The sequence below is a fragment of the Saccopteryx bilineata genome, chromosome 2, assembly GCF_036850765.1.
Source record: "Saccopteryx bilineata isolate mSacBil1 chromosome 2, mSacBil1_pri_phased_curated, whole genome shotgun sequence".
Taxonomy (NCBI): domain Eukaryota; kingdom Metazoa; phylum Chordata; class Mammalia; order Chiroptera; family Emballonuridae; genus Saccopteryx; species Saccopteryx bilineata.
Genome location: NC_089491.1, coordinates 305327870 through 305350765, shown reverse-complemented (window position 1 = coordinate 305350765; position 22896 = coordinate 305327870). Strand labels below are relative to the sequence as shown.

The 22896-nt window shown below is 39.6% G+C and overlaps 1 protein-coding gene across 3 annotated transcripts in view; it reads right to left on the bottom strand.

Annotated features, from left to right (window-relative positions):
* RBBP5 (RB binding protein 5, histone lysine methyltransferase complex subunit) overlaps positions 1 to 19847 on the bottom strand; it is a 29747-nt gene extending 9900 nt beyond the window's left edge. For all 3 annotated transcript variants that reach the window (XM_066261578.1, XM_066261579.1, XM_066261577.1), the window contains exons 1-12: positions 19676 to 19847; positions 11995 to 12020; positions 10800 to 10972; positions 8105 to 8245; positions 7192 to 7354; positions 5521 to 5630; positions 4210 to 4329; positions 3968 to 4121; positions 3794 to 3865; positions 2544 to 2661; positions 814 to 883; positions 173 to 402 (exon numbers count right to left, since the gene is read on the bottom strand). In XM_066261578.1, the coding sequence (XP_066117675.1) occupies positions 173 to 402; positions 814 to 883; positions 2544 to 2661; positions 3794 to 3865; positions 3968 to 4121; positions 4210 to 4329; positions 5521 to 5630; positions 7192 to 7354; positions 8105 to 8245; positions 10800 to 10972; positions 11995 to 12020; positions 19676 to 19694 (1396 nt within the window). In that variant the 5' untranslated portion in view covers positions 19695 to 19847. The remainder of the gene's footprint in view (positions 1 to 172; positions 403 to 813; positions 884 to 2543; positions 2662 to 3793; positions 3866 to 3967; positions 4122 to 4209; positions 4330 to 5520; positions 5631 to 7191; positions 7355 to 8104; positions 8246 to 10799; positions 10973 to 11994; positions 12021 to 19675) is intronic.
* Positions 19848 to 22896: the final 3049 nt, after the last annotated feature.

Sequence of the window (22896 nt, the reverse complement as noted above, 5' to 3'; positions counted from 1 at the left end):
TTTTGAAAGAGAAGTGAAAGCACATGAAACTATCACAAGTTGTAGAGCGCTATAAAACAGACTCATGGGAAAATTGCTTAAAGGTAGAATCACCAAAACAGGAAGTTACCAGCTTGTGCTAGAGAGTAAACAGTGGTGTCTCCTGGCAACAGAGAGAAGATGTGGCTCTTACCATCATTTGGTACTCCTTGAAGCTCTATATTGGTTGTTTTGGGTTTCTTCTTAGGTGGCTGGGACCCATCTGTTGAAGACTGCCTCTTCTTCTCTGAGCTAACCCCTTCGTCCATCAAGGAAGTTTGGACTGCATCGGGTGGGGGTCCATAAGGATTTTCTTCTGGGTCTTCTACCTCAGGGGCAATGGGTAAATATAATAGAGCCTTTGAATCCTCCAGCTCTTCATCACTATTTGGAACAAGATCAGACAAGGGATTGGAAAAAAGAGGAGACAGTTGCTTAAACCAATAACCCTTCCTTTAGGACAGAATCACCTCTATTAACCATATGCAACAGGTATTGATCTAGAACTTTAAGCAAGCCAACATGAATGAAAGGAAATCAGATAACATGATTTAAAAAATCAGTACAAAATTAAATGGTATGAATGAATTATTTCAGTTTAAGATTTTCTATCAGGGGAGAAAGGAAGGGATTTCTTGTACACTATCTTTTGAGCTAATAAGCAAATGGGACTGAAGGGCCAGTGAGAGGGAAATGAGAAGTACAACACCAGAGACGAGGTGGAGTGAGGGGGAGGGGGAGGGGAGAGGGAAGGGGGGAGGGACGGCCTGAGGCCCAGCTCCCACGGTGGCTCACCTGCTACAGAAAGCAGCAATAGGGTCAACACTGGTGACATCCACTTCCTCATCCTCAGCAGCATCAGCCCCTGCAGGACAGAAACACAGCAGAGGTTTGAAAAGTGCAAAACTGCTTTCTACTATAGCTCAAGATTTTAATAAACTAAAATTCAGGAGAAACAAAGGAAAACCAAACAATTCATTTTACTTAATCATTCAACAAATAGGTGATGAATTTCTACCATGTGCTAGGCTCTGGGACTACAGTGACACTCAAGAGGGTTGGGAACAGCTCTTCCATAAGTTTCACAGTCTAATTGGGAAGGCAGACATTAATGGATCATTTCAATTCAACACAGGAAGTGCTACAGTAAGGGTGTGTTCAATGTGCTAAGTACATGAGGAGGAACACCTTGTGTGAAAGTTTGGGAAGGCTTCTCAGAACATAAGCCAATAATACCAATACAGTCCAGCACGTGCTGTATTCCTGGTGGTTCTCCTAAAACACAAGGTGTGTTATGTATTACAAAATGCGGACCTAATTCCCAGCACCATCAAGGTAATCTGGAATAATCGCTTCTCGGCCTTTTGGCTAAAATCAAGTGATGGTTATCTGTGGCATTAATTATTCACTGACAATGCCACAGGGCAGACAAAGCATCCACACACTCAAACCCCTACTAGATATAATAAAGCCCTGTGTTAGACACCACGGGGATAAAAAGTCAAATCTTCCCTAGGTAGTTCAGTTGGCTAGAGCACTGTCCCCAGTATGTCAAGATTGCAGGTTCAATCCCCAGTCAGGGGACATACAAGAGTCAACCAGTCAATGCATAAATAAGTAAAACAGATCAATGTTTCTCTTTCTCTCATCAATCAATCAATAATTCAAATCCTTACTCTCAATTAGTTTCCTACCTAGAAGTTCAGAAGACAGACATAAAAATGTCAATGGTCATACTTGCCCGGAGGTGGTGCAGTGGATAGTGTCGACCTGGGACACTGAAGTTCCAGATCCAAATTGCCAACCTGAGTGCTGGCTTGCCAGATTAAGTGCAGGGTTGCAGGTTTGAGCATGGGATCACCAACATGATCCCAAGGTTGCTGGCTTGAGCAACGGGTCACTGGCTCAGCTGGAGCTCGGGTCAAGGCATGTATGAGAAGCAATCAATGAACAACTAAAGTACCACAACTAAGAGCTGATGCTTCTTATCTCTCTCCTTTCCTGTCTGTCTGCTTTCATCTTTCAAAAAAATCAATGATTATGATCCTAATAGAAATTAACATCTAAATGCCCATCACACTTAGGCATTATACTGAGTACTTCAGGTGAAGTATCTCATTTATTCTCCACAATACTAAAAGGCAGCTTCTATTATTGACACTATTATACAAATGAGGACATTCAGATTTAAAGAATAAGTGTGTTTCTCAAGTCTGCAAGACGCCAGAGCCTATGCTCTTTACCTTCACCTTACTGACAAAATGGTGACAACATATCACAGCTGAGTACCCAGCACGGTGGCAGCTTTGCTAAGTGCTGCAGGCAAATCCTCATTTGATCATCTGTAATTAATCAGGAAATACAAAACGAAATGTTGAACCATAGTAACAATGCCCATGTAAGCCCTTAGTCAATTTTAAAAAAGTGACATCTTAGACTAAGCGATGAAATACATTTTCAACACAAATTAAGAATGAATTCTGAATAAAGCTTGGGAAATACAATCTGTAATTGAGAAGTATTACCTGTCTGCTCTGGCTCACTCTTATCTTCATCTTCAATATCAAACTCTGATTCTCTTTCCTCATATTCTACATTTTCATCCAACTCTTTGAAGTCTGGTGCAAAGGCACTCCAATTTTCCTAGGCCACAAACAAAATATATTACATAACTGAGAAAGCAACAGTCTATAAAATCTAGATATTAATGATATAGATCAGTGGTCCCCAACCTTTTTTGGGTCATGGACCAGTTTAATGTCAGAAAATATTTTCACGGACCGGCCTTTAGGGTAGGACGGATAAATGTATCACGCGACCGAGACAAGCGTCAAGAGTGAGTCTTAGACGGATGTAACAGAGGGACTCTGGTCATTTTTAAAAAATAAAACATCATTCAGACTTAAATATAAATAAAACGGAAATAATGTAAGTTATTTGTTCTTTCTCTGCGGACCGGTACCAGTCCGTGGCTCGGGGGTTGGGGACCACTGATGTAGATGAAAGAACTGACCAAGAAAGCAATTTAGAATTCTGGGATCAAATTTAATGAGTAACAAAAATTAAGCATCTGTAGGTTTTACTATATTAAGATACTTTCTATCTTAAACATTCTAAGTTATTAACCACAGTTCTTTCATAAAAAACTGCCATCTTTAATCTTTTTAAGATGTAATTCTGAGGTAAACCCAACTCCCACTCCCTCATTGAAGCAATAATCCAAAACCCAGACCTCCTCTCCTTACTTTCTCAGTGCTGCCCCAAAGGGCAAAAAAATCAAAGTTCTACACATTTTCCAGGCTAATTAACCATTCTCCAAAGTGTCAACAAATACTGCTTTATAATCCAAAAAGTGCAGTAAATCAAAGAAATTCTAGAATACATACTACATCTTCAAATCTTTCATATGTTAAGACTTATTAGGAATACACTGATAAAAAATATAATTAAAGGTATTCAAAATAAAACTAAGATAAAAAACTAACTAAGATGAAAATAAGAAAAGCAAAAGAAAAATCTCACAGATAAGAAATAGAAAAATGTATCAGAAAGTCCACTAGACTTTCTCACTGAAAACAACCAGTAAATCGGCTATGGCCCAAGACCTTTCCATCAAAATAAAGCAAAGCTAGACGTACTGAACCTATTTAATTAGGTTAAAAGAACCACATGCAAAGAACTAAATAAGGTAATTTTTAGCTTACTATTTGTAAAATTCTTTGACTAAAAGAAAGTGTTTCTAGTTTCAAAGTAATTAAACCAGAAAAATACTTACTACTTGATTTTGTGCCCAGATAGATACTACTCCACTAGAAATGGATGCTATGATGGGTCGAACAGGATGCCACTAAATTTAACGAAAGGAAAAAAAAAATCAGTTCTAAGAATGAATCCAGAATTTTTCTGTATTACACATAAGTAACAACAACAACCTCTCTATTCTACTCACAGCAACATCCAACAGGAGTTCCCCTCTCGTCCCATGGAGAATCTTCACCAGGTTGCCTATGCTCTTCTCCCAGATGTACAGGGCATGCTGCCGGGCTGAGCCTGCCACTATGTACTCCCCATCCCCAGAGAAACAACATTTCTTCCACGGGGTCCTAAAAGACAAAGAAGGTACCCAAGGAGACCTAGCACCTAGGCCCAGGTCCTGAATGATCACATATTCTCCTACGTTGCGATACATACCTATTCACCAAGTCCTGTAATTTTTGCATAGGTTCAGGCTCTCCATCTCTTCCACAGGTTAAGATTTCTCTGCCATCATAAACTCTGATTATTCGATCTGCTGTGTTAATTAAAAAGCAACTGCAGAAAGGAGAAAAATGTCAACACTGGAGGTCATGAATCGGTTTCCATTACCACTTTCTATTAAAACCTGTTACTTAGAACAGTATCATAAAACAAGTAATAAACTGGGGAGAGACTGAGCCAAGATCTAAGTAATGAACTTGAATACTTCTGTGTCTACTTGTCACTTTGCAAACCAAAATTTAATTTGATATGAGAATTTGTCATGTATTTCCTGTACATCCTTGAACCCTGTATGTGCAAACTAACAACTAAATTGAAACCAGCTTGTTGAATTCACAAGGATACAGTTAAATGTATATAAATACTGCATTTCTCTGGCCTGTTTTATACACAATACATTCTTTTTTTTTTTAAGGCTTAAAATTTTTTATTTGATTTTAGTGAGAACAAGAGAAACAGTGATTTGTTGTTCTACTTATTTAAACATTCACTGGTAGATTCTGTATGTGCCCTGACCAGGAATCGAACCCACAACCTTGGCATATCAGGATGACACTCCAACCAACTGAGCCAGGCTCTATATTAATCTTAATAAATTCATAAACTATTTCAATTTAAAATATTCCTTTTTTTTTACTGTAATGACATCAGAAATCTGTCTAAATTATGTTATTTTACACCTTCTTCCAGACTTCACTAACCTTTTTTTAATTTAAGAGAATTTTGAACATGAATGTACCCTAAAGACGTATGGGTGCTCCTATATGAAACAGGGTGTCACCTCTTTTACTGACAACATATTCCTTCTTGTTTCTGTTGGTACACCTACTCCTAGCTGGGTAACCAAACTTACCATAAAAACACCTGTAATTAAAGGGATTGTAAATAGGCTTTCCATGAGTCAACTACATGTTCAGTTACTATGTGAATTCTCTGAAATCAATTCTGATTGTAATAATAGCTAATCATTACCCAGTACCAACTACGTGCCAGGCATTTTGGTTCTAAGCACATATCACTCCATGTTCTTACTGTGGAGGAACTGCTTGCTAACCTCCAGATAAAGAAGATGTGAATGCCAGTTCAATGCAGTAAATTTTATGAACTTAAGAACTAGATACTGATAACTTTTCAAAGTAAACTATAAAAAAAATTTAAGTATAATATACACAAACACTGTGAATCTTAAAGTATTTTTGCATTCCCCTCAACTTTAACACTGTTCCTACCAAGACGAGGTCTTACCTCCCCTTCCGGGCAAACTCTATTGACTTAATGGCTGTGGTATTGCTTGTTCCAGTAGTCACTCTGAAGGAAGCAACAAGATCCTGAGAATCTGTTTTTAGGACCAAAATCTAAAGTTAAAAAAAAAAGTAAAAAGTAAGTCTTCTGTTAACTTACAGTAGTTAGATCTGGCTTCTGTTTCTAAAACTGGGCAGAGACTGGGGTAAAAATATCAACATCTTTATTCCCATGCATTCAGCCTAATTAATAACTGGTATTGCCTTTTACCTCTTTAAATAAAGGATAATGCCTTAAAATATAATGTTCAGTGTTATTCACACTAATCAAAAAGTGGAAGCGACCAGAGTACTCATTAAGATGAATGAAAAAACAAAATGTAGTATATATTGTACATACAATGGAATATTATTCAGCTTTGAAAAGGAGGGAAATTCTGGCACACACTGAGCAAGAATAAATCTTAAGGACATTATGCTAAATGAAAAAGCCAGGAGTTGCCAAATTCAGAGACAGAAAGTAGAATGATAGTTGCCAGGGGCTGGGGGTGGGAGGTGGGGCAGGCAAGGAATAAGGAGTTAATGTTTCGCAAGATGAAGAGTTCTAGTGAGGGACGGTGTTGATGGAAGCACAACAGTGTGAGTATACTTACTGACAACTATACACAGTAAATTTTATGTTCATACATACATATGTGTGTGTGTGTATTTTTTTTTTTAATTTAGTGACAGGATAGGGAGGAAGAGACAGACTCCTACATGAACCCTGACTGGGATCCACCAGGCAAGCCCACTAGGGGGTGATGCTCTGCCCATCTGGGGCACTTGCTCAGTTGCAACTGGAGCCATTATTTAGCGCCTGACGAGGAGGCTATGGAGCCATCCTCAGTGCCTAGAACACCTTGGTCCAATTGAGCCATGGCTGCAGAAGGGGAGGGGGGGTAGAAAGGGGGGAGAGAGGGAGAGGGAGAGGGAGAGGGAGAGGGGGAGGGAAAAGGAAAAGGGGAGAGGGGGAGAGGGGGAGAGGGGGAGAGAGAGGGAGGGAGGGAGGGAGGGAGGGAGGGAGAAAGAAAGAGAGAGAGAAGCGAGAGAGGGAGGGGTGGAGAAGTAGATGGGTGCTTCTGTGTGCTCCAGCTGAGCCAGTGACACCTTGCTCAAGCCAGCAACCTTTGGGCTCAAGCCAGCGACCATGCGGTCACGTCTATGATCCCATCCTCAAACCAGCATCCCTGCGCTCAAGCTGGTGAGCCTAAGCTCAAGGCAGATGAGGCCATGCTCAAGCTGGTGACCTTCTGGTTTCAAACCTGGGACCTCAGTGTCCCAGGTCCACATTCTATCCACTGAGCCACCACTGGTCAGGCCAGAAGTAGATATTTTCATCAACAGTATTCCATTTTATAATATGACTTTTAAATTTTATAATTTAGTAATCGCCCTTCATTAGTAGCATCCAGTAAAGGTCCTTCCATCTTTTTCTAGGCTGCATAACCATTGGCTACTCTCAATCCAAGGAACAAATTATTAAGCATAAGAGAAAAACAGGCTACAATCGCCATAGGCAGGAGGCATGCTTAGTGTGAGCATAAAAGAAATTTCAAAGAAAGTAGACAAGTACACATAAAGTGATCCCAAGCACAGGACAACTAAGGCGTGTTTCACTGGCTTCTAGGCTTACCTTGCCTTTTGCGTTTCCTGTATAGATATATTCCCCTCGCCTATCAAAAGATGCTACCACGTTCAAGTCAGAGTCATCGTCTACCGGCAGAACAACATGTTTGGAATCTGAAAGGGTCAACATGACAGGAGCAGATTTCATGGGACACACGAGAACCTTGTTCCTGTTTAAAAATATGAATAGTACATTGGCCGTTGCTTTGGTATCAGAAGGCTGATTCCCTTGCTGTTTTCCTTGATTCCTATACATTACCCTCACCAATTCTTCCAGCCCAAGCAAATTTATTATGGTGAAAAAGACTAACATCTAAATGTCTAATAATAGAGAAATGACTGAGTCAAGTTATGGGACCCTACCTTGACAAAATAAAATGTAATCACTAAAAATAAAAATGTAGCGAAAATCAGTAAAATATGTATAAAATAAAGTAGAAGAGCAAAATGCTGATCAAAACCATGCAAAAAATACATAATGCTATATAAAGCATTATGTACCAACCTTTATATGTAAAGAGAAAGGAGAATTCAGAGAAATGCAGTCAGTTATATCTGGGTAACAGAATGACGTGTAACTCTTTCTTAAATGCAGTTTTAATACTGAACGTTCTCCCCCACTAAAGAAATTCAAACAATGGAGGCAGAGGAGAAGATCAAGAACTAGTTATTATACTTATTCGTACCTTTGCCTGTTTCCAAAATCCTAATTTTGGCAGGCTTTTAATTATATAGTATAATACTCTTCTTAAGATATACGTATTCAGTAGAGCCAACTTAGAAAGACTTTTTATGTGCAAGGTTTAAAGAGATATGAGCATTTGCCTCCTAAAACCTTAAACTGAAACTGTCAGAGCCTGGTGCTAATCCATACAGAATTAGACCCCACCCCAGGAAAGAACAGCTTAGATTCAACATACTGATCTCGTGGATGATACTGGACTTTCAAGATGGGTGAAGGGAATCGAAACCTCTGGTCACAGTCGCCTGAAAGAACATCCCACTGTGACACTATGTTATCAGTGGAAGCACTCACGAGCTTATGACCATCTCGACTCCAGCTGAGAAGAAAAAAAGAGTAGCTTTAGCACATACTTGAAGGTAAAGTATATCACCACTCTTACGGACAACAATGCATGAGTCACACATATTGCCCTAATTTCATGGGTGCATGGGTCAATAGCATTCTTTTTTTTTTTTAACATATACTCAAATCCACAATAAGCAGTTACAACTGAGCAATATATTAGAATGTTCTCACAACATTTTCCTATCTAGTAACAGAAGCTCTTAATAGTTCAAAATAACACTCCAAGTGGCTCTGTGAAAGAACATAGGCAAATATCACAATCAGAGAGCCCTTAGTGCTGCTATAACAAAAAATAGGCTTTTTTTTCTTTTAGGCAGGGAGGAAGTTCTGAGCTTTGAGACTGTCCTTAAAGTAGCAATTCCAGAGAATAAACAAAATAATAAAAACTGAAGTACAATGACAAACTCTACTTTTTAAAACCACATATAGAAACCAATCAAAAAATTTCACCATGCCTGACCTGTGGTGGCGCAGTGGATAAAGTGTCGACCTGGAAATGCTGAGGTCGCCGGTTCAAAGCCCTGGGCTTGCTTGGTCAAGGCACATATGGGAGTTGATGCTTCCAGCTCCTCCCCCCCTTCTCTTTCTCTGTCTCTCCTCTCCCTCTCTCTCTCTCTGTCTCTCTCTCTCTGTCTCTCCCTCTCCTCTCTAAAATGAATAAAAAATTTAAAAAAAAACCCAGTTCACAGTTGTACACCCATTAAAAAATTATAAAAAAAAAAAAAATTTCACTATAGTAACATCTGTGTGATAGAACTATGGGAAGGCCCTGGCCGGTTGGCTCAGTGGTAGAGCGTCGGCCTGGCATGTGGAAGTGCCGGGTTTGATTCCTGGCCAGGGCACACAGGAGAAGCGCCCATCTGCTTCTCCACCCCTCCCCCTCTCCTTCCTCTCTGTCTCTCTCTTCCCCTCCCGCAGCGAGGCTCCACTGGAGCAAAGATGGCCCGTGCGCTGGGGATGGTTCCTTGGCCTCTGCCCCAGGCGCTGGAGTGGCTCTGGTTGCAACAGAGCGACGCCCCGGAGGGGCAGAGCATCGCCCCCTGGTGGGCGTACCGGGTGGATCCCGGTCGGGCGCATGCGGGAGTCTGTCTGACTGTCTCTCCCTATTTCCAGCTTCAGAAATATACACACACAAAAAAAAGAACTATGGGAAATATGAATTCTTTCTATTTTTTGCCATATTTTCCATAACTTTATAAATTATCATATACTTGTTTATAATAAAATAGGTATCTGAATCTTACTGTAAAAACACAACAATGGGGGTGAACACACATTACAGTGTACAGAGATGTGTTGTAGAACTGGTTACCTGAAACCTATATAATTATGTTAATCAGTGTCACCCCAATAAATTCAAATAAAACATAAAATAAAATAAAAATGAAAACAAAATACACAACAATAAAAAGGACATGAAATGTAAAGGAGCTGGAAGGGACCTGAGAGATCATCTGGACTACAGAAAAGTTTTGGCCAAAACCACCAGCTCTTTACTGGTGGGTGCTTTACAATATATTTCTGCTGCTTCTATTTAGACAAAAGTAAACATGTTACAGTTTAGTAAATCTAGATTTGATTAGGTGCTTTTTTTTGGTCCCAAGTTCATTTAAAAGATGTGCTGCCCCAAAATGAAATTTTATGAAGTAAATAGTGGTCTCAAAGAATAAGAAAAAAAATCAGTGGGAATTTTTTTTTTTTTTTCATTTTTCCGAAGCTGGAAACAGGGAGGCAGTCAGACAGACTCCCGCATGAGCCCAACCAGGATCCACCCGGCATGCCCACCAGGGGGCGATGCTCTGTTGCATCCAGAGCCATTCTAGCGCCTGAGGCAGAGGCCACAGAGTCATCCTCAGCGCCCGGACCATCTTTGCTCCAATGGAGCCTTGGCTGCGGGAGGGGAAGAGAGAGACAGAGAGGAAAGAGAGAGGGAAGGGTGGAGAAACAGATGGGCACTTCTCCTGTGTGCCCTGGCTGGGAATCAAACCCGGGACTCCTGCACGCCAGGCGGACGCTCTACCGCTGAGCCAACCAGCCAGGGCCAGTGGGAATTTATATTAAACCAGAGTCCAACTCAAATATTTGATAGAAAGCCTTAATAACTATATAGGTCAATGAAGAAATGGACATGCCTGTGATCACTAAAATTGCTGGAATTTAAGAACCCAGACAAGGCCAGCCTTGATGACTTCCAAGCTTCTCTCCTAACCAAAATTTATTCTAAATAAAATGTCATTATCACTAATCTTACTAGAGCTACAATCAGTAAATATCTCTTTTCAGTACTGAAATGTTCTCAGACAAGTTTGATATAGATCCATATATTACACTGACTTTTTCATCACAAAGGAGCACCAAGGACAGCATGGGTTCCAGGTTTACATAAGCTATGAGCAATTTATTACTAATAGCTGGACATTTCATAGTATAAAAATAATATCGACAATAAGATTGCCAACTACACAGTCACCATTCATTCCCCTACTTTAACTCATATTAAAAATATTAAATTTAAAATTCCTTACCATAAAGAACAGACGGGATGGATGTGTGCACTAATTATTTTAGCAATGCCTCTTGTCAAAAAATCCCAGATGACAATTCGGCCATCATTACAGCCTACTGCAAGCAGCGTGCCCCATCTATTAAAGGTACAAGTCAGGGCCATGCTGATACAATCCAAAGTTCCATCAGCTTCCTAAAAATTAAAACAAACACAAAAATAGAGATAACAATACCCAGATATCCAAATTATTTTTTAAAGGTTCACTATGACACTTCTCTTGAATTTAAATCACGATATATATCAAAATAATCTCTATGTATGTTCTCATACCTATTAAACTAGTCAAAATGAAGAAATATTTTAAAAAAACAAAACAGAAATTTTGGAAACAGATGTGATTAATCCCCTACATTACCACTATAATTTTGTACACATACTCTAGAGGGTAATTAGTCCAAATATAATAAGATTAATTAGGAGTCATCCTATTGCCCCGGCCAGATAGATCCGCTGGTTAGAGCATCACCCTGAAGCCCAGAGGCTGCTGGTTTGATGCCTGGTCAGGGCACACACAGGAGCAGAGTCATGGTCTTGTCTCTTTGTCTCTCTCCCTCACCCTCTCTCTAAAATCAATAAATTATAATAAAAAAAGGGGGGAGAGTCATTCTATTAACCCAGTAATCATTATTTTTTGGAATTTATCACAAGAAAAATAATTTTAAAATCCTAGAAAAGCCTAAATGTGTAACATTAGAAAAGCCAAATAAGTTATTTTATATTAATATCAAGCCATTTAAAATAATCATAATGACTACACTGAAACAGTCCAAGTATTACAAAATATTTTTATATTAAAAAATGCAAAGCACACTATAATTTTAGCATACATATTTATTTAATACTATGTAAAAGCACTGATAAAAAATTGAAAAAATCTGTATACAGGTGATAGTGCTGTTTGTGATCCTTTAATCAAAGTTTGGGTTTTTTTATTTAAAGGGAAATGAACTATAAATTTTACATTATGGTAAGATTTGCCTATCAGGCCCCCCCACTTAAAACTAAACATTTAGTTCCTTATTACAGCAAAAGATATATCAGCACATATAATGCTTCTGTTTTCAACAAAAAAAAAGGACCAAAATGCATTTTCCACTCAAACACAAAAACTAGTGAGTTATTATGTTCCTAAGATCACAACACTATACTCTTACCTCTGGATAATTCTGCCCAAAGGACTCTGCAAAAAAGCAAAGGAAGAAAGTTAAAAGAACATGAGCAACATACCAGGGAACTACAGCTCATGAATGGTAGAGCAATGATCTGCAGCTGGATGGGGACTTGTCTCTCATCTTGTAAGTTTATATGATAGATGAGTTCTCCTGAGGCTCTATGACCTATGATCTTGCAACAGAGTGAATGCAGAAGCAGATGTAAGAATTCTGCCAACTTCTATTTAGGCAAACATTACAGAGATTTGTAAAAACATATACCAATGCCTATCTACTCATATTTTTTTGTTTTAGAAAAGTTATTTTTCATAAAAATAGTATTTATGTAAATGTAATGATGTTATGGTTATTTTTAAATAAGAAACTTCTAAAAATAAAATCAGTCAAATTATCTTAAGTCCCAACTACTCTGTAAAACCTTTATAAACAGCAGCCAGCCAGCCAGCCAGCCAGCCAGCCAGCCAGCCAGCCAGCGGCGATCACTCCCCTTATTAATAATAGCATTCAGGTTGTAACAACCTGGCAGTTGGTTACACACAAGTCTCTACTTCCTAAGCAAACAGCACTTTGGTACAAAAACCCCTGTATGCTTTTCCTATATTAAACTTGGCATTTATACATTGGTAGTAATAAACCTTTTAAGCTACAAATATGATACTGCCTGCTTGTCAGAAGTTTAATTTCAGCAGCAGCACCAATTTTGTCAGTATTTACATAATTAACTAAAGATTTTATTATAATGGTTTTTATTATATATATATTTTAAAAGAGTTTATTGATTTGAGAGAGAGAGAGAGAGAGAAGGGGTGGAGTGGGAAGCACCAACTCAGAGCTGCTTCTCCTATGTGCCTTGACCAGGCAAACCCCAGGCCTGGAACCAGCAACCTCAGCGCTCCAGGCTGACATCCCCTCCACTCCATGCATCACCACAGGTCAGACAACAATGGTTTTTAAACTACACTCTGAGAACTACATGTACAAGAAAGATGTTTTACATACAGGGCATTCAAATAAGATTTCATTTAAAAAAGAAGTCATTTGCCTGACCTGGTGGCGCAGGTCATTCCACTGACCCGGAATGTGCAGGCTGCTGATTCAAAATCCCAGGCTTACCTGGTCCAAGCACACATGAGAAGCAACTACTAAGAGTTCATGCTTCCTGCTCCTCATGCCCCCTTTCTCTCTACCCTTTCTCTAAAATCAATAAATAAAATTTATAAAATAAAGTCATCTCCTTCAAAAAAAAAATTGAAAACCACCTTTTTATATTTTGTCTATAAAAAAATTAATAGAAAACTGAAGAATTAAAACACCAAAAACACACAGACCCTATAGTTAAGAATGATGAAACTCAAATTAAATACAATTGCCAAAAAGGGTAATTATCTTGATTTATCTAATGTGTACCACCAGACTTATGGTGGCTGACTGCATTCAAAAGAAAAGAATGAAATGAAATACTGAAACCAGATTCACATACTGCACATATCATATGACTTGCTTCTTTAACAATACATTCTGCCTTACCAAGAGGAAGTGCAGTGGATAGAGCATCAGCCTGGGATGCTGAGGATGCAGGTTCAAAACCCCGAGGTCCCAGGCTTGAGTGTGAGATCACAGACATGACCCCATGGTCATTGGCTTGAGCAAGGGATCACTGGCTTGTCTGCAGCACCCCCTTTCCCCGTCAAGGTATGTATGAGAAAGCAATCAATGAACAACTACGGTGACACAATTACAAGTTGATGCTTCTCATCTCTCTCCTTTCCTGGCTGTCTGTCTCTCTAGTGCTCTCTCTCAAAAATAAAAAATATATACATCTTTCCAAATCATTAATACAGATCTATATTTACATGGTTGAGAAATAAACAAAAAGTACTTATTTAAAAATTAAAAACAAATTAGAAAAACACAACCTAAAAATATAAAATACCCAGGAAGGAGCACAATGTGACCTGTGCTGTGTTGGAAGAAGGGAAAGCCACTCATAGGATTCGGAGAGAATCCAGAATCCTATGACCACTTTAGTGCATGATTACCCCTCCACACAGATTACCTCTACTTTTGTATTTTTGTTTTAGGCTTTGGGTGAATATTTTTTGAGGGTCATCCTAGTTAATAGGATTCCAACAAGGAGTTTAAAGGAGCACAAAGAGAAAGTGACATATATAAAAGACAAAGCTAGTCTGGGACACTTTGGTGAAGGGTCTGAAGAAGAACACTGCAGGGTTGAGGCGGCACGAGGCCATTTCCTCGGAATGCTCTACACGTTTATATTCTCCATCCTCCTCCATCTACCATGTTGTGTTACAATTAGGTTACTTAGGCTTGGCTTTAAAGACAATTAAGGGGGGGGGGGGTGTGAGATGCCTAAAGATGTGAATGCCAAAGAGATATAAACCCGGGTCTGAGATTTAACTTCATAATATACTAGACAATTCAAAAAACATGAATGACTTTCATAGCAAAACACACATTTCCAAAACTGGTTACAGAAGAAAAATCCTTGACTGGATCAGGGGATAAACAACACACTGACAGACTGTTAAAAACCTACTATTCAAAACAAAAAAACCAAACAGGGCAGCAGGCTCAAATGATTTTGTGAGCAATTTCTCTTAAATCTCAAGCAGCAGATAATTACTATGTTATTCAAACTATTTGAGAAGAAAAAAAATATTCAAGTATGGATAAATTATACTAATTCACTTAGAAAAATTTTCATTAGTGTTACTAAGTGAATGAAAGAGCAACACAGTGAATATAACTCATTTTTTTGTTAATATACACAGTCAAATATAGAGATAAAGAAAAATATGAAAGGATATACATGGGATTATCAACAAAAAGGAGGCAAGAAAAAAACACTTAAAGCATTCAATTAAAATTATACATCATGAGTATCTATATGAATGCAAAAAATCATTAGATCACTGTCTCCTAATGTGGGGGAATAGTATCTTTATAGTGTTAAGTAAGGAAAGTAAGTTGCAAATAATGTAGATAAAAAGGTTCTATATCTGTAAAAAGCAAAAACAAAGCCCTTAGACATCTGTTTAAATGTGTTTATATGAGCAAGAAAGAGGTTATAGCCCTGGCCTGGTGGCTCAGTTGGTTAGAGCATAAGTCTGCTATGCAGGTTTGATCCCCATTCAGGGCACATATAAAAAGCAACTAATAAATGGACAACTAACTGGAACAACAAATCAATGTTTCAATGTTCCTCTCTCTCTCTAAAATCAATTAATAAAAATAACAGAATAAACTCTAGAGAGTTACCATTTGAAGGAGAGAAATATAATTTTCCCTGTACCCATATTTATAGTTTTCACTGTTGTGATAAATATGACTATATTTATTAATTTGAAAAGTATGAAATTAAAGAACTTACATGAGCTTTCTAGACTTACACGCCACTGGCTCATCATTTCTTTGAAGTGTTCAGGCTGCATTGACCATTAGCAGCTCCCACTCACTGAATGCTCATGCATCAGACTCTGTACTAAGGCCTTCTTCACATGCTCTCACTCCTTCTTCTCAATTCACTATTAAGTGAGTAGTAGTACTATTATCTTCCATTTCATAGATGAAGAAAGTTAGGCTTCAGGTTAAGTCAATTCCCAAGTTCACAGTTAAAAACTGGCAAAGTACCTGACCAGGTGGTGGCACAGTGGATAGAGCGTCGGACTGGGATGCGGAAGCACCCAGGTTCGAGACCCCGAGGTCGCCAGCTTGAGCGCGGGCTCATCTGGCTTGAGCAAAGAGCTCACCAGCTTGGACCCAAGGTCGCTGGCTCCAGCAGGGGGTTACTCGGTCTGCTGAAGGCCCACAGTCAAGGCACATGTGAGAAAGCAATCAATGAACAACTAAGAAGTCGCAACACGCAACAAGAAACTGATGATTGATGCTTCTCATCTCTCTCTCTGTTCCTGTCTGTCTGTCCCTGTCTATCTCTGCCTCTGTAAAAAAAAAAAAAACAAAACAAAAAAACAAAAAAAACTGGCAAAGCTGGGACCTGACCCAGAAATCATACAACCCAAATTTGACCTCAAGGCTATCGGCTATCAGTCTATGATTTGCAAAACACACCTGTCCTCTACTGAGTGTCAAAATTCTCCTATATCTTTTTTTTCCAGCATGTCTTCTTTTCTCTCCCCAAATCTCAAAGATCACCAACAGTTACTTCCTGTGCAAGCTCCCTCTGGGACAACGAGTGTAATTCAATCAAGAGAAGTGAGCTAGCTCAGTGGTCCCGAACCTGTTTTGGGCCACAGACCGGTTTAATGTCAGAAAATATTTTCACAGACCGGCCTTTAGGGTGGGACAGATAAATGTATCACGTGACCGAGACAAGCGTCGTGAGTCTTAGACGGATGTAACAGAGGGAATCTGGACATTTTTTAAAAATAAAACATCATTCAGGCTTAAATATAAATAAAACGGAAATAATGTAAGTTATTTATTCTTTCTCTGTGGACCGGTACCTGTCTGCAACCCGGGGGTTGAGGACCACTGACTAGCTGACCCACCTAAAATCTACCGTTTGAGGGTTTTTGGGCAACAATCAATGTTCACTTTATTTGTTCAAAAATAAATAAATAAATAAATAAATAAATCATCCTTTTCCCCAGAGAAGGCAAAAAAAAAAAAAAGAAGTTAAGCATTCCACTTCTCCTTTGCCTATGGAGCCCACGGCAGTGTTGAATAAATAATTTTGGAATTACACCATCCAGCCCAACCAAGCAGAAAACTTGACTCTTCACATCCCACATCATGTTGCCTCAATTCTTACAGTCTTGGCCTTCAATCACATTAGATTTCCTGACACTATTCTTAAAAGCCTCTACGACCCTCAGTTGTTCGCCTTCAGCTATGTGCCCTTCTTGTAGGTACCTGCACTGTAACATTGATGAGATGCTGTAGGAACCTGATCACAGCAATTAGCCCATGGTAAATTAGTTTCGTTATACTACATCATTTCACATCTGCTCAAGCTGCTGAGAGGTCCCCAAGCTGCCTAAGAACTAACCAGAGCAGCCCTTTCTCAGCTCTCAGCCTCAAACGCTCTACAACTGGCTTCTATGGAAGACACCACACCAACCATATAAAAGGACGCATCCTTTTTCAAAAAATTTGCGGTCTAAAAATTGGGTGCGTCTTCTACAGCAGTTGTAGGGGTTTTTTTACTTGCATTTCCGCTTTTTAGTGCTCGTTTTTGTGCTCAATGTTGAAGACAGGGATCCGTCATCAGATACAGATGAGGACAAGCTAATAGATGGGAGTTTTGACAGTGATGAGGAGTTGTATGAATTTTATGATGAATAAAACTTGAGTTCAATAACTTTATGTAACACATTTTTTCCCCAAATTTGGGGCCCAAATTTGAGGTGCGTCTTATACATGGGGAAATATGGTATTCTCTTCTTCTACATAGACAAATATATGCCTAGCTCACAGTAAGTAACTGTTAGTTAACTTATTATCGTCATTTATTCTTCCTCTTATCTGCTAAATATAAGTACTTGTCCAAAATTCTGTCCTCAGCCGTTTTCTTTTCTGCCCCTCCCACTTTCTCCCTTGGTCTCATGTATTTACCAGGTTTCAATTAGCCCACCTGTAGGATTACAAATCTCTTTTATAAATCCAAGCCTATCTCCTGAACCCCAGATCCACACTCAACATAACCAACGCTGTCTTTTATCAATATCCTTAAATGTTTATCAGTAATACCACTATCGGCTCCATCATTTTTCACTTCTCTCTTCCTTTCATCCAGCACCACCACCACCACCACCACCACCACATGCAATCAATTCTCGAATTCTGTCAACTCTACCTCCTTGTCTTTTCTATTTCCTAGCTGAGGCCTTCCATATCACTCATCTACTCGAGCCTTACAAACTGGTTAATTCACACCCTCCAAGACTCAACTAAACAATGTTGTCAAATAAATCCTTAAGAAATTAATAGCTCTGATAAGAGTTACTTACCAGGTCAAAATCCTTCAACAGATCAGCGGTACCTTCCTTAAAAAGTTCAAACTTTCCAAGCTGGGTATAGTCAAGAACCTCCAGGTCCTGGCCAGTTGGCTCGGTGGTAGAGCGTCGGCCTGGCACGCAGGAGTCCAAGGTTCGATTTCCAGCCAGGGCACACAGGAGAAGCGCCCATCTGCTTCTCCACCCCTCCCCCTCTCCTTCCTCTCTGTCTCTCTCTTCCCCTCCTGTAGCCGAGGCTCCATTGGAGCAAAGATGGCCCCAGCGCTGAGGATGGCTCTATAACCTCTGCCTCAGGCGCTAGAATGGCTCTGGATGCAACAGAGCGACGCCCCCTGGTGGGCAGAGCATCGCCCCCTGGTGGGCATGCCGGGTGGATCCCAGTCGGCGCATGCGGGAGTCTGACTGCCTTCCCATTTCCAACTTCAGAAAAATACAAAAAAATACAAAAAAAAAAAGAACCTCCACAAAAATGATGGCACCAGCCCTATCTCTTGATATCCTCTTTATTCACAGTACCCACAACCTTGCCAAGCAGGTAAATTTTTTAAGTCTTCTCACACTGATGTCTTAAATCAACATATTCCTAATAAGCACTTCTCCCCACATTCTATACAATCAGTCAATATTTTACCAATCTTAAACGTCCTCTCCAAACTTCAACTCCTCCACAGGCTTTTTGTTCCTGATTACCTTTCTTCCCCTGCTCCAAAGACATTCCTTCATCTAAATGTTCTTAGCACTTTGTAATGACTCTTAAAAGCCTTCCTCTATTCTGCAATAGTTACGGCTATTTACATAACCATCTTAACCTTCTACGTAACAAAAAGCTCCTTAAAGGTAAAGACCATTTCTTAAATATCTTTGCAGCCCCTTTGTACAGCCAAAAACACGTTCAGGCTTTTTTTTTTTTTTTTTACGGGAAACAAAACCATTAAACACGGGAAGTCATTTAGGAGTCCTGGAAAACCTCAGACATCCCTAGGCTACCACGCCAAACACCTAATGAAAGCTAAGTACAAGGAACCTACAGTTTTTAAACAAAAGGGGTAAGGAGGAAATGACTCAAGAAGTTGACAAAAAGCAGGTGCCTCTGTAGTCCACACCGTCCCTGGTAGTTACGGAGCTTAAATAGGAAGTCAAGATAACTGGATTACAGTGCCAAACATGCCATTTACTTGTTCAGTGCCTTCAAGTCACTACCCTCTGAGCCTTTTTTTCATCTATTCCATGAGGGGCTTCAACTAGAAGTTCCCCTTCTTAAGCATCCTGTATTTCTACAAAAAGACTTAATCAGTTGGACGCCCAAATCCCTGACAAGTCTTCAGAGCTTCACCTTAAGCCTCACTTCCTCAGATTCCTTCTCTAGTAACTCTGGTCCTGCCTGTTCTGAGCTACTTCAGCACCTGTGAACCTTGTCATCAAGACTAAGTCACAAACTGTCCCTACCACTCCAAAACTGGTCAGAAAGTAGCCTCGAGAAAATCAATGCATTCCGCTTGGGCAGAAGTTGGGTTTTCCTCTCCTGCTGCTCCTGCTGCATATCAGGAGCGCCCAGTGATACCTAGCAGAACTAAGTACTTAAGGTTGCAGCCTGAATCCCCTCCCGCCTGGGTTCCCTCTTTTCCAGGACCAAAGGGTTCTCGAAGACTCAAACATGCCGTCCTTACCCAGCAACTCGAGGTTCATCCCTGAGAACTCTGGCCGCCTGGTCTCAACTCCAGCGACGACGCCGTTCCCCCACTTGCTTCTCAGACGGCGTCTGCAACTGGAGCGCCGCAAACAGGCTAGCGCTACCTCGGGAGACTTTCTGGTTTAGAAGACCCTGCGGCTTCCGCTTTCTTCCCCCGCCTTCCATGTTCGTTCTAAGTATGCTGTCCATACATCTGCCTAACCAAAAAGAAGAACAAACTCTCTCGAAGCAATTTGATTATAATATTTGTGAAGGGATAAAAATGTGTTTGTCACTTAATACTTTTAAAAATGCAAAAACTTGAGGATGTTTTCTCCCGAGTCATGTAAATGAGCTAGAAATTTCAGGCATTTACCTAGACTACTAGTACTTGCTCTGTTTTGTGTTCAGCGGCGCTGTCCCGGCCGGCTGCATCAGAATCCGCAGGAATGGTTCCGGGAAGATGCTATTGACACTGGAAATCCGGAAAGGTCAGCCCCCTCTGCTGAGGTGTGGGGCGGAGCTGTCGTCGTCAGGAGCGTACTCACCTAGTTACCATGTATCTGTCTGAATTAAGTGAAAATTACTTCATATTGCAAAGATGCGCCATCGATTCCACAGAAATGTACGATTGCAGTTTGTTAGGGCTTTACCATGTACCCAGTGTTGACCAGGGCACTGAAAATGAATTGGAGTGAGAGATGGGCTGAGTTCCCAGAAGCTCAAACAGGACTATGATGAGATATGCAAAACAATTAGAGAAGGCCAGTTTATGGTAACTAACCAAGGAGAAAATTATGTGCAAAGAAATTTCAACTGTGAATTCTGTGGGCTATCACACACACACAAAATAATAATAAAAATAAACAAAAAACGTGTCGTAGCATGATCTCTGGTGGCACAATGGATAAAGCGTCAACCTGGAACACTCAGGTCTCTGATTCAAACCCTGGGCTTGCCTGGTCAAGGCACATATGGGAGTCGATGCTTCCAGCTCCTCCCCCCTTCTCTCTCTCTCTGTCTCTCTCTCCTCTCTCCCTCTTTGTCTCTCTCTCTCCCTCTCTCTTTCCTCTCTAAAAATGAATAAATAAAATAAAAAAAAATTTTTTAATTAAAAAAAAAAGTGTTGTAGGTAGCTACAAAGAAAAACTAGATTTTTCTATGTAGATTTAACTCCAGTAATCCCACCTCTACTCTTTGGGCAATATTTTATTCTCTGTGCCTCAATTTTCTTATATGTAAAATGGGGGTGATAATCATAGTACGTACAGGATTATTGTGAGGGTTAAATAAGGAGACACATCTGAAGTCCTTAAAACAATAAGTGCCCATGAATGTTAACTACTCGTATTTACAAATAACTTTCTCCTAGATTATCTCATTTCCTAAAGGCCATTAGGGTAGATTTCAGCGTGGTTTGACCAAATACAGTAATTGAGGCTCAGAGATAATAGGCAGGTTGTGTTCCTTCACATATCCAAAACATTGCAAAAATGCCATCCAAGATATTGTACTACCAATGATATATAGGAGTATTTCTTAAGACTCTTGTAACCATTTGTTATTATCAGTTCTCACCAACTGCCAACTGAATAGGTGAAAAAAATGTCATTATTGCATTTATTTTATAATGAAAATGAACAACTTTTCCCATGTGTAAATGAATATTTTTCTCTTCTGTGAGATAGCCCCTTCATGTTCTTTGCCTGTTTTTTGGATAGAGTCTTCATCTTGTAGGATATTAAAGCAAGGAATAATATCAGATTGATGCTAAAGAAAGAAAACAAGGACAGTGTAGAGTAGGGACTCATTAGAGGAATGGAGAGCACTTCAGAGATTACTGATGTAATATTGTGAACAGATGAGGAAGACCTGACTCAAAGCCACAATAGAGGAAAAGAGAGAAGGCAATGCTTCCAAGAGAGATATGTGGGACAGAACTGATAATGAATGTGTCAGTAGTCTGGCAAAACTAACATGTTTCTAGTGTAGGTAGGCTCCATTTTTTAGGACAGGAAATACAGGAAAAGGAAGCGCTTTTTAGCAAGGTAGATCAAGAGTCCAGATTGGGACACATTAGGTTTAAGCAGCTTTGAGAAATTCAAGTGACCAGAGAGACGTGGAGTTCAAAGAAGAGATCCAGGCTACTGTATTTTATCAGTTCCAACATGCACATTTCTCACATTTTAAAATCTCTGAAATAGCCTGACTGGTGGTGGCACAGTGGATTGAGCATTGACAGAGACACTGAAGGTCAAAATCCTGAGGTTTCCAACTAGAGCATGGGCTCCTCAACTTAAACACAGGCTTGTCAGTTTGAGCCAGGGTCATCGGCTTGAGTGTGGGATCATCAACATGATCCCAAAGTCACTTGCTTGAGCCCAAAGGTTGCTGGCTTGATCCCAAGGTCACTGGCTTGAGTAAGAACTTACTGGCTCAGCTTGAGCTCCACCACCCCCCCAGTCAAGGCATGTATAAGAAGCAATCAATAAAACAACTAAAGTGAAGCAACTACGAGTTGATGCTTCTAATCTCCCTTCTTGTCTGTCTCTGTCTCTCTCTCTAAAAAAATTAATAAACTCTCTGAAATAGGGATATATCTTACATTTGATTATATTCTATAATTGTTTAGCAGTGTTTTTTCTTTCTTAGTGCTACATAAGATAACTGTGTGTTATCTTTTATTTGATGAAAACAGTAAAATTGGTGGACTTTGCTTTACACGTGTTAGTTGGAGCTTATTAATCCTAAATGTTCACGTATGTCTTCGTGCCTCCTGAACATCCAGAGTATGATTGATTTATTTTAAATATGTATAAGACAAAATTTTAAAAAGGCAAATGTATGTTCTTCTTGTTTCCATAAATTGGTTATCAAACAAACATGATTTTAAGTTAATAAAACTGGAACTGGAACTAATTTCATTTTTTGAAAAAAACTCACTCCTGAAGGTCAGCAAGCATAAAAAAACCCTCACTACTCAAACAGTTAATATTACCAACTGCAAAAGAAGGTACCAAGATTTGTATGTTGAAGGGGAGAAAAGGAAATTTAATATTCTTTTCCTTCTTGGTCTGAAGTAACTTGTACCTGTTATTTCAGACTCTATGTGAAACAGAACTTGTTTCTTAGCTAAGCTGAACTTTTATCTCATTAAAGTATTTTACAAATTCTCCCTAAATTAGAGCAGTTTGTTCTTACCTCTTCTCTAAGTAAAAA